The sequence below is a fragment of the Scyliorhinus canicula genome, unplaced genomic scaffold, assembly GCF_902713615.1.
Source record: "Scyliorhinus canicula unplaced genomic scaffold, sScyCan1.1, whole genome shotgun sequence".
NCBI lineage: Eukaryota > Metazoa > Chordata > Chondrichthyes > Carcharhiniformes > Scyliorhinidae > Scyliorhinus > Scyliorhinus canicula.
This window is the reverse complement of record NW_024055806.1, coordinates 67,940-80,332: the sequence shown is the minus strand read 5'-3', so window position 1 is coordinate 80,332 and position 12,393 is coordinate 67,940. Positions and strand designations below refer to the sequence as shown.

At 48.3% G+C, this 12,393-nt stretch overlaps 1 protein-coding gene across 1 annotated transcript in view; it reads left to right on the top strand.

Annotated features, from left to right (window-relative positions):
- Positions 1-11,670, top strand: part of LOC119961094 (gastrula zinc finger protein XlCGF57.1-like) — a 29,804-nt gene extending 18,134 nt beyond the window's left edge. The window contains exon 4 of the mRNA XM_038788574.1: positions 10,560-11,670. Coding sequence (XP_038644502.1) covers positions 10,560-11,535 — 976 coding nt within the window. The 3' untranslated portion in view covers positions 11,536-11,670. The remainder of the gene's footprint in view (positions 1-10,559) is intronic.
- The last annotated feature ends 723 nt before the right edge of the window (positions 11,671-12,393 follow it).

Below are 12,393 nucleotides of genomic sequence, written 5' to 3'. Positions count from 1 at the left end.
ACTCACTCTGACAGCATCAAGAACACCCACACAGATTGCTGCCGCTCTCAGCATTACATTCACATCCATTCTCATTTTAAACATCAAAATAGGAGGTTATTTAGATTTTTTACTTATTCACTGAGTTGGAAGATGGACTGAGGATTATAACTGGGAGAAATATGGGGACATTATACTAAATTAAATTTTCCTCAAAGGGTTATTAGAAAATAGGAGATTAAAAGTGAGTCAGGGCCAATCAGAGAGAAAGTGGAAGATAGAGAAAGGATTGAGTCTCCATAAATGAGATGTTGGAGGAGAGGTTCAGTGTGTTCGGTGCTTCTTCAGAGAGGGAAATTAAGTGAGTTTAGGCGCTCTCTGAAATAGAAAGGTTAAAGGAGTGAATGTCTGCGAGAAAGATAGAGAGGTGGGAGGTATGTGAAATGACGTGAGTGTGATAATGGAGAGAGGTGAAGTGAGAATCTGAGAGAGAACAGAGATCTGAATGAGAGACAGGAGAGCAGCTTCACAATCCCGAGGATCACTGAGAATGATCAGAATAAGGAGACCACTCAGAAAACAGCCAATAGGAATCTTCAGCTGAACACATCACTCATTCTTAAAGGGACAGTCGGGGCTCTGACAATGTTCAGCTCCCAGTTAAAGGGGCAGATACAGCTCTGATCTTTTCTCTGGTATGTTGATAATTGTTAAAGGCCCGTAGGGCTGAGGTTTATTTAAAAGGAAAGAATATGGGAAGCACACATCAATAAAACTGGGAATTCTTGGACACACACTGGAGCTCCTTCTTTATCCAGGAATGAAACTGTTGTCTAATTGTCGCAGCAGTTAACAGCTGCTATTTTAACGCAGACTTAAACCAATCAATTTTAAGTAGGTTTCTATTCAATTAATTCATTGTGACTGTCACACACACATTTTCAGTCTGGAACCAGCTGTTTTACATTCAATCAAGAACATCACAGTTTTACACCAATCTTAGATTTAATAGCACATTTCAGGCATTTACCTTTGTTCTTCCTGACTCTAAACACAGTTGTAAAGGAGACTCTGAACCATGGAAGAGAGTGGTTGGAACACATTTCTTACATGCCTCAGGATTAACCACACGGCGACTTTGCTGTCAGTGAAGCGAGATGAGAAAGACCAACGTTTCATTTGTCCCTCTCAGTGTGACCCTGAAGGACTGTGTCCAGGCTGAAGTTCTGTTCCTGCCATGTGATCCTCCCCAGATTGTCCCTTCTGAGCTCCAGACAGGTGATGTTAAACACTCAGGTGGGAAAGATAAAAATCTGCAACAACGTTTCAAACAAAGCTGATTTACTTCACATTTATTCAGAATAATAAACCTCATCAGCAGATTAAGACAGTCAGACTGAACATTATTCAGTGTCCTGGACATGACTAACAGCATCAATAAGGGTATAATCTAAACCTTGTAGCCGCTTGTGAACTCGCTGGTGTGTTAGCAGGTGGGATGACTGAGTAAATCTCTTTCCACAGACATTACAGTTGAATAGCCTCTCCCCAGTGTGAATGCGATGGTGTTTCAGAAGATAAGATTATTGAGAAAATTCCTTCCACATATGGAGCAGGTAAACGGCCTCTCCCCAGTGTGAACTCTCTGGTGTGTGAGCAGGTTAGATGACTGACTGAATCTCTTCCCACATACTGTACAGGTGAACGGCCTTTCCCCAGTGTGAACTCGCTGGTGATTCAATAGGTTGGATGAACGAGTGAATCCCTTCCCACATACTGAGCAAGTGAACTGTCTCTGCTCACTGTGAACCTGCTGATATGTCAGAAGCTTGTATGAACGTGTGAATCCTTTCCCACTTTCAGTACAGGTCAACGGCCTGTCCCCTGTATGAAGTTGCTGGTGTATCAGAAGTTTGGATGTATTAATGAATCCCTTTCCACAGTCAGAGCAGGTGAACAGTCTATCCCCTGTATGAAGTTGCTGGTGAATCAGAAGGTTGGATGAATTAATGAATCTCTTCCCACAGTCAGAGCAGGCGAACGATCTCTCCCCAGTGTGAATACATTGATGTGTCAGCAGATCCTTTTTACATTTAAAACTCTTCTCAGTCAGGAAATGTAAATGGTCTCTTATCAGTGTGAACAAGCTGATGAGTCACAATGTGGGATGACCGAGTGAATTCCTTCCCACACAGTGGGCAGGTGAATGGCCTCTCCTCAGTGTAAACTCGCTGGTGTGTCAGAAGGTTGTATGAATGGGTGAATCCCTTCCCACAGCCCGCACATTTCCACGGTTTCTCCATGGTGAGGGTGTCCTCATGTCTCTCCCGGTTGAAGCATTGTCCACACACAAAACATGCGTATAATTTCTTTGTGCAGTGAATGGTGCATTACTTTTTGTTGAGGCTGTGCAACTGGTTGAAGCTCTCTCCATAGTTAGTTCATTGGAACACTCTCACTTGGGTGTGTGCGCATCGGTGCTTTTGCAGTCACACTGCTGAAGCAGAACAAACATTTCTCCTTCCATATTCAAAGACTGATGATATTCAGCTGCTGATGAATCAAGTGGCTGTCAGATTTCAATGTGATATTTGGTTTGAGTTTTCTGTCGGCCAATCCTTCACATCCAATATCCTGTAAAAGGAGTTTACAAAAGCCATCACTGTCAGTCCAGGATAGAAATTCTGAACAGACAATTCTAGTTTCTCTGGAACATTTTTTCCTCTCTTGTTCCCCCAAAGCTGTAAATCCCCGTCCCACACACTCTCCCTCTCCCTGGGCTGAAATCCAAACCCATATCACCATCTTTTTCCTCCACTCCCAGTTTTCTCCCTCCCTCTGCCTGGGTTCAGTTCTTCAGCTCCTGTCTGCAGAGTGACAATAAATCCAATGGGTCTTATTGGGGGGTTTGGGTTCCACCATTGTCCCCGCTCGCGGCGGCTCTCATTCAACCTCTGGGAGCACTGCGACTGCGCTCAGCCCGGAGCAACACCGCGCATGCTCCGCACAGAGAGACGACTTCCGGGGGTGGGGCATTCTGACGCCTGCGCGTTCCGGCTTCTGTGCTGGAGATAGGGCGTATGCATCCGCGCCTGGCATTCCGGGTAGTCTCATCCGCCATTATTCCATTACGTTGCTCTGGGTGAGAAATTGGTGCCGGCACTTTTGATACATTTCGGTGTTTGTACCGAATGGGGCTGCCGCATCGGTGTTTTTCTCTCTGATCGGCCCCTGTTAACGGCTGTCATCTGTTTAGGGGCGATATGCAGCAGGCGCATGCGCGGCCGTCTTGGACCCGGAAGCCGGAAGAGAGAATCTTGTGAATTTCTCTCCTGGGCTGAGAGTGAAAGGAGTTTGGAAATTCCTGTAGAAACAGGAGGATTTACTGACGGGAACTTCAAACCAAACATCACATCATCATCTGACTGAGTCACTCGATTCATCAGGATCTGAATATCATTAGGAGGTAAAATGGTTTGTCTGTTCTGTCTGTGGGCAAAGATTTCAGATATCAGAGTGACTGGGAAACATTTAATGACCATTCTGGGTTAAATATGAGACTAATTATACCAATCACATTGGTAGCCATGATATGGAGATGCCAGCGTTGGACTGGGGTGAGCACAGTAAGAAGTCTTACTACACCAGGTTAAAGTCCAACATGTTTGTTTTGAATCCATAGCTTTCGGAGCTCGTTCCGAGGAAGACTGTATGTCAAAGCTTGCCTGTAGTTCCTTCCTCTTTTCCAACTTCGCTGGGCACCATCTTCTGCATAACTCCTATCTACCTCCAGCATCTCAGCTATTACACTCTGCTGCTTCAACCTCGCCTCTTTATCCACCCTAGCCTTAAACGTGATCACCTCACCACCGCTTTTAGAACCTCCCTGACAACTGCCTTCAACACCTCATGAATTGGGTGCTCTAAATGTACTTTTTCTTTAATTAAAAAAATCCAAAAGCCATCACTGTCAGTCCAGGATAGAAATTCTGAACAGAAAATTCTAGTTTCTCTTGAACTTTTTCCTGGTCCCACACACTCTCCCTTCTCCCTGGGCTGAAATCCAAACCCATCTCACTATCTGCACCATTTCTTTCCTCCGCTCTCAGTTTATTTCCTTCCTCTCCTCTGCCTGGGCCTCCAGCTGGTGTTTGTGAATCCTCCCCGCCCACCTGCCAGAGTTTCCTTCCTTCCCAGAGATCTGAATCCTCATTGATGATTTGAGCCCAAACTGGAACCACGCTAAATTGCCTCTTAATTGGGAGAATTTTTAAAAATTCAGGTTCGCAGCTCCACAAGGTGTTTCGAACTCCTCCCACCCATCTCCTTAACAGGATGGCGCATTTATTTGTCTGACTAAAAGAATGGTCTCTGATGGCCCAGCGGTTAGCACTGCTGCCTCACGCACGCAGGACCTGGGTTTGATCCCAGCCCCGTATCACTGTCCGTGTGGTGTTAGCACGTTCTCCCCGTGTCTGCGTGGGTCTCAGCTCCACAACCCAAAGATGTGCAGGGTAGGTGGTTTTGCCAAGCTAAATTACACTTTAATTGGAAAAAAATAATTGGTTACTCTGAATTTATTTAAAAAAATGATTGTCTCTTTCCTAATTGTCATAATTAACGGGGTGGGTTCCCCAGGAGATGGCTGACGTTTCAGGGGACATTAAATTAATAATGGACAGAGACTTCCGGTGGCGGCTATGAAAGAGTAAGTCGCACATTTGGTGGCTCCCTCTCTGGTCCGACTTTTGGACCTTTTCCCCCGATTTTCTACCGGACTCGAATTGTAAAACGGATGTTCGTGGCAATTGTTTGCTGAATTCCCACTTCGGTGCTTGGAGAGAAGGACTAAAAGTGCTCTTAAGGGCAGAAACAATAAGACAGAAAAGGCTTGGGCTGTAGCTGCAACAGGAGACAGCATGGCAGAGGTTTGGACCTCTGCCTTGCCGACCCAGCAGTCTAAGGAGCACCTGATGCAAGTCATTCAGGAAGGCTTTGCTACGCAGAAATGAGACTGCTTGGACCCGATAAGAAAGAGAAGAAAGAAAATCGCTTATTGTCACAAGTAGGCTTCAAATGAAGTTACTATGAAAAGCCCCTAGTCGCCACATTCCGGCGCCTGTTCGGGGATGCTGTTACGAGAATCGAACCGTGCTGCTGGCCTGCCTTGGTCTGCTTTAAAAGCTAGCGATTTAGCTCTGTGCTAAACCCGCCCCGAAAAGAGTCAATTGAGTGGTTGGAGCATAGATTGGATGCCCAGGTTTGGCCAATCCAGAAGGTAGAGAAAGCACTGGCTGAGCAGGAGGACCATCAGACTACGATGGAGCTGGAGGTGGGGATGCTGAGAGACCAGCAGAAGAAGCTCCTGGAGAAGGTGGATGACCTAGAGAATAGGTCCCGCCAGCAGAACCTAAGAATCGTCGGGCTCCCAGAGGGGTCTGAAGGAACGGATGCTGGGGAATACGTCGCAGACATGTTTGAGATGCTGTTGGGGGATGGGGCATTCTTCCGGCACTTGGAGGTCGACAGGGCTCACAGAGCACTCGCGAGGAAGCCGTGAATGGGAGACCCCCCCAAGGGCAATGGTGGTGAGATTCCACAGGTTCTCGGATAAGGAGCACATTCTACAATGGGCCAAGCAGACACGGAGCTGTAAGTGGGACAATAGCATCCTGCACGTTTACCAGGACTTGAGTGTGGAGGTGGCCAGGTAAAGAGCAGGCTTCAGCCAGATTAGGTTGATCCTTTTTAAGAAAAAGGTGATGTTTGGACTGTTATACCCAGCCCGTCTCTGGGTCGCGCATGAGGATCAGCACTTCTACTTCGAGTCGGCTGAGGACGCATTGGATTTCGCGAAAAAGAAAGGGCTGGTGGTGGATTGAGAACTTTTGAACTTGGCTGCAACGTTCATGTTTTTGTTTTTTCTTTTTGTTTCTCTGTTTTTGTTTAAAAGTTTCTCATTTTGCTTTTTATGAAAGATATTTGTGATGCCTTTTGCATTGATTTGGAACCAGCGGTAGAGCTGAGAGAGTTAAGGTTTTCATTTGCACTTTTGGGAGATGGAGGTGTGCTTGTTTTGATCTTGGTGTTTTTCTGTTGGGCAATTGTGTGGCGATTGTTTGATGTTGGAGTTTGTGAGAGTGAGGGGTGGGGGGGAACAATAGGTGGGAGACTGTCCGGCGCCAGGGATGAGGGCTCCAAGCTAGCTGGGCCGGCTAGCTCTTGGAAGCGCAGTGGGGGGGGGGGGGGGCATATGTTTGGTTTAGTTAAGGGGTTGGGTTACAGGGTTCTGTTACCAGAGTGGGTGAATGGTCTGCTGACGAGGGAGTGGACTTGGGTTGAGGGACAGAGAGGAGATTGGTGGCAAGGGCTGCCTGGGGACGGACCAGTTGAGGCGCGGAGTATGGGTTGGAGGCAGGCCTAAAAAAGGGGATGAGCCCCCAACTAGGCTGATCAGCAACCTAGGAAAAGGGAGACAGCTAGGGAGATAGGGAAAGTAAAGGACAAAAATGGGAACCTGGTTGGTGATTCAGTCGGGGTGAATAAGGCGTTTAGGGATTTTTACAGCAGGCTGTCCCGGTCGGAACCCCCTACGGGGCCGGAGGGGATGAGGCACTTCTTGGAGGGGCTGAATTTCCCAAAGGTGGATGGGGAGTGGGTAGAAGGGCTGGGGGCCCCAATCGGGCTGGAGGAGATAGTGGACGGCTTGAAGGCCATGCAGGCGGGTAAGGCCCCGTGTCCGGATGGGTAACCAGTGGAGTTTCATAAAACGTTCTCGGGGATATTGGGGCCGGTGTTGTTGAGGATGATCAATGAGGCAAGGGAAAGAGGGGTGCTGCTCCTGACGATGTAACAGGCTACGATTTCGCTGATTCTTAAGTGGGACAAGAACCCGGAGCTGTGTGGATCCTGTGGATCTTCCTGTTGAATGTATATGCCAAATTGCTTCCAGTGTCTTCCAGGATCGAGGATTGTGTCCCGGACGTTATTGGGGAGGACCAGACGGGGTTTGTTAAGGGCAGGCAGCTGGTGGCCAACGTAAGAAAGCTGTTAGACGTGATCATGGTGCCCCCGGAAGGTAGGGAGGTGGAGGTAGTGATCGCAATGGATGCAGAAAAGGCTTTTGATTGGGTAGAACGTGATTACCTGTGGGTTATACTGGGACGGTTCGGATTCGGGCGGGGGCTGTATTGACAGGGTCAGGTTGCTATATCAGGCTCCTGTGGCACGTTTACGGATGAATAGGACAATATCGGGCTATTTTAGACTGCACCGGGGGACGAGGCAGGGATGCCCCCTTCCCCGTTGTTGTTTGCGCTAGCTATAGAGCCGTTGGCAATTCCTATGAGAGCCTCAGGGGGCTGGTCCTGGGGGGGCGGCGTGGAGAACAGCGTTTCGCTCTTTGCGGATGACCTGCTTCTGTACATTCCGGACCCAATAGAGGTGCTGGAAGAAATCATGAGGATTTTGACCAGTTTACGGGGTATGAGCTAAATATAGGAAAGAGTGAGATGTTTGTGGTCCAGGCGAGGGGACAGGAGAGGCGACTGGGAGAGCTGCCATTTAGGTTAGTAGGGGGAAGCCTTTGGTACCTCGTCATCCAGGTGGCGCGGGAATGGGACCGGCTGCATAAATTGAATCTGGCCCGGCTAGTGGACCAAATGAAGGACGATTTTTGGAGATGGGACGTGCTTCCATTGTCTCTGGCTGGGAGGGTGCAAATGGTGAAGGTGACAGTCCTCCCTAGATTCCTATTTGTATTTCAGTGTCTCCCCATCTTTATTCCGCGGTCCATTTTTAAGCGGGTCAACAAAGTGATCGCTGGTTTTGTCTGGGTGGGCAAGACCCCATGAGTAAGGAAGGTAATGCTTGAGCTGAGTCAGGGAGAGGGCGGGCTGGCACTGCCAAATTTTAGCAACTATTACTGGGCGGCTAATATAGCCATGATCAGGAAGTGGGTGGTGGGGGAGCGGTTGGCATGGATGCGGACGGAGGCAGCTTCATGTAGGGGCACCAGTCTGGGGGCGTTGGTAACTGCATCTCTGCTGTTCCTGCAGGCATGGTACTCCACCAGTCCAGTGGTGGTGGCGGCCCGGAGAGTTTGAGGCCAGTGGAGGCGGCATGTGGGAGCAGTGGGAGCATCAGTCTTGACCCCAATCTGTGATAATCACCGGTTTGCCTCGGGAATATGGACGGGGGGGGTTCCGGCTATGGCGGCGAGCGGAGATTGAGAGGATGGGGGTTTTGTTCATAGAGGGGAGCTTTCCGAGTATGAGGGCGCTGGAGGAGAAGTTTGGGTTGTCGAGGGGAAATTAATTCAGGTGTCTGCAGGTGCGGGACCTCCTACGTAAAGAGGTGTCAACCTTCCCGCTCCGCTGAGGGGGATTCACGATAGGGTAATTTCCAGAGGGTGGGTAGGGGAGGGGAGCATCTCGGACTTCTATAAGGAGCTTATGGGGTTGGAGGAGACGCAGACCGAGGAGCTGAAGCGCAAGTGGGAGAAGGAGCTGGGAGGTGAGATAGATGGTCTATGGGCAGACGCTTTGAGTAGAGTCAACGTGTCCGCAACATGTGCCAAGCTCAGCCTGATATAATTTAAGGTTGTTCACCGGGCTCAATGACAGTTGTCCGGATGAGCAAGTTCTTTGGGGTAGAAGACAGGTGTGCCAGGTGTACGGGAGGACCTGCAAACATGTCCATATGTTCTGGGCATGCCCGAAGCTTAGAGGATTCTGGCAGGGGTTTTCGGATGTCATGTCCACGGTGATAAAAACAAGGGTTGCACCGAGTCCGGAGGTGGCGATTTTCAGGGTGTTGGAAGACCCGGGAATCAAGGAGGAGAAAGAGGTAGACGTTGTGGCCTTTGCTTCCCTGGTAGCCCGGAGATGGATACTATTAGCTTGGAGGGACTCAAAGCCCCCGAAGTTCTTGACCTGACTATTGGACATGGCTAGCTTTCTGTTTGGAGAAAATCAAGTTCGCCGTGAGAGGGTCACTGTTGGGGTTTACCCGGAGGTGGCAACCATTTGTCAACTTCTTCGTGGGAAATTAATCGTCAGTGGGGGGGGGGGGGGGGGGGGGGGGGTTGAGATTAGAGCAGGAGGTCAATAAGGGTTGGACCTGTATGAAAGGTAAACAGCTTTTGCACTATGTTTATGGTTTCATGTATATTGTTTATTTAGTTGTTGCTGCTATACCAAAAATACCACCATAAAATGTTTATTAAAAAAAAAATAATGGACAGAGATATATCTCGTGTTGTTACATGGTACAGATTAAGATTTTATTTCCCTTTCTGTAATAACGTAAATGTATAATTATTTCTTCTTTTGTAATATAAGACTGTAGCTACGTTATAGATTTCCGGTCATCTCTTCCCTCAGGGTTGTTAGTCTTTGGATTTCTCTTCCACAGGGACCAGTTGTATCTGGGGGGTCATTGAATATATTGAAGCACAAGTTTGACAGATATTTTATTGGCAGTGGAGTTAAGGGTTATGGGGACCAGGTAGGAAAATAGAGAGAAAGCTGAGATGAGGAGGGATCTCTTCACTCGAGGATGTGGTGAAGCTTGAAAATAGAGAGAAAGCTGAGATGAGGAGGGATCTCTTCACTCGAGGATGTGGTGAAGCTTTGGAATTCTCTACCCCAGAGGAATATGGAGCCTCAGTCATCAGGTATGTTCAAGACAAATATTGATAAGTTTCTAGATATTGTAGATATCGAGGAATATGGGATTGTGTGGGAAAATGGTGCTGAGGTAGATCGGCCAAGGATCTCATTGAATGGTTGAGCAGACTCGGTGGGCCGAATGGCCTACTCTTGCTCCTATTCTAATCTCTGTGTCCTGGTCAGGAAGCAGTGAGCTGAGCTTGGATCTGTCAATCAACATGAATCAGCACCTTCAGGAGAATTGGGTGGGTGAATATTAGATACAGATATTAGATTGTGTGGGATATGGATTTACAGCTTTTGGAGAACAAAAGAGGAAATAATGTTCCATAGGAACTAAAATTGTCGGTTCTGAATTCATTTCCTGCACTAAAAATGATGACTTTTGCAAATTGTTTTTAAAGGATATTGGAAGTGGAGGAATTATAGACAGAAATCTCAAACATCACGTCTCGATGTGACAATCTCACTCGATTCCTTCTGACCTGAATATCATCGGGCTCTGAATATCATCGGCAAGAAGGAGAAATGTTTGTCCAATCTGTCGGCTTCAAAAGATTTAAATGTGAATGTGACTGGAAAAGCACCGAGACCCACACAGCACACACCCGAGTGAGAGTGTTCCAGTGAACTGACTGTGCAAAGAGCTTCAACACAGCCTGTAAAAGCATCACACCATTCACAGTGAGGAGAGACAGTGCACATGTTCTGTGTGTAGACAAGGCTTCCACTGATTGTCAATCTGGAGAGACACAAGGAGACCCAAAACATGGAGAAACCGTGGAAATGTGGGGACTGTGGGAAGGGATACAGATCCCCATCTGAGCTGGAGACTCATCGACGCAGTCACACTGGTGAGAAGCCATTCACCTGCTCCCAGTGTGGGAAGGGATTCACTCAGTTATTCAGCCTGCAGACACACCAGCGAGTTCACACAGGGGAGAGGCCGTTCACCTGCTCTCAGTGTAGGAAGGGATTCACTCAGTTATCCAGCCTGCAGACACACCAGCGGGTTCACACTGGGGAGAGGCCATTCACCTGCTCTCAGTGTGGGAAGAGATTCATTGATTCATCCACCCTGCAGAGACACCAGCGAGTTCACACTGGGGAAAAGCCATTCACCTGCTCTCAGTGTGGGAAGGGATTCCGTGATTTATCCAGTCTGCCGAGACATCAGCGAGTTCACACTGGGGAGAAGCCATTCACCTGCTCCCTCTGTGGGAAGGGATTCACACAGTCCAATCTGGAGAGACAAGAGGAGACCCAAAACATAGAGAAACCATGGAAATGTGGGGACTGTGGGAAGGGATACAGATTCCCATCTGAGCTGGAGATTCATCGACGCAGTCACACTGGGGAGAGGCCGTTCACCTGCTCTCAGTGTGGGAAGGGATTCACTCAGTTATCCAGCCTGCAGACACACCAGCGAGTCCACAATGGGGAGAGGCCATTCACCTGCTCTCAGTGTGGGAATCGATTCACTCAGTTATCCAGCCTGCAGACACATCAGCGAGTTCACACTGGGGAGAGGCCATTCACCTGCTCTCAGTGTGGGAAGGGATTCATTAATTCATCCGCCCTGCAGAGACACCAGCGAATTCACACTGGGGAGAGACCATTCACCTGCTCTCAGTGTGGGAAGGGATTCCGTGATTTACCCAACCTGCGGATCCATCAGCGAGTTCACACTGGTGAGCGCCCGTTCATCTGCTCTCAATGTGGGGAGGGATTCACTCAGTCATCCAGTCTGCAGACACACCAGCAAGTTCACACTGGGGAGAAGCCATTTACCTGTTCTCAGTGTGGGCAGAGATTCCGAGCTTCATCCAGCCTGCGGAGCCATCTGCGAGTTCACACTGGGGAGAAGCCATTCACCTGCTCTTAGTGTAGGAAGTGATTACACAGAAACATAGAAAATAGGAGCAGGATGAGACCATTTGGTCCTTCGCGCCTGTTCTGCCATTCATTATGATCATAGCTTATCATTCGACTCAATCCCGTTTTCCCCTCCATATCCTTTTAATCACCATCGCCCTAAGTGCTATATCTAACTGTTCCCTGAAAACATACAATGTATTGGCCTCAACTATTTCCTGTGGGAACAAATTCCACAGACTCACCATTCTCTGGTTGAAGAAATTTCTCCTCATCTCTGTCCTAAATGGTCTACCCCGTATCCTCAGACTGCGACCTCTGGTTCTGTACACTCCGACCATCGGGAAAATCTTTCAAGTCCTGTTAGAATATTATAGGTTTCTATGAGATCCCCGCTCATTCTTCTGAACTCCAGCGAATACAATCCTAACTGATTCAATCTCTCATACGTCAGTCCCACCATCCCAGGAATCAGTCTGGTAAACCTTTGCTGCACTTCCTCTCGAGCAAGAACATCCTTCCTCCGATAAGGAGACCAAAACTGCTCACAATATTCCAGCTACAGCCTCGCCAAGGCCCTGTATAGAACAAAGAACAATACAGCACAGGAACAGGCCCTTCGGCCCTCCAAACCTGCGCCGATCACGTATTCTATCTAGACCAACCGCCTGTATCTTTCTATACCCCATCTGTTCATGTGCCTATCCAGATAAGTCTTAAAGGTCGCTAACATTTCTGCCTCAACCACCTCACTTGGCAGTGCATTCCAGGCCACCACCACCCTCTGTGTAAAATACTCTTCCCGCACATCTCCACTGAACCTTTCCACCCTCACCTTGAATTTGTGGCCCCTTGTAATTGTCATTTT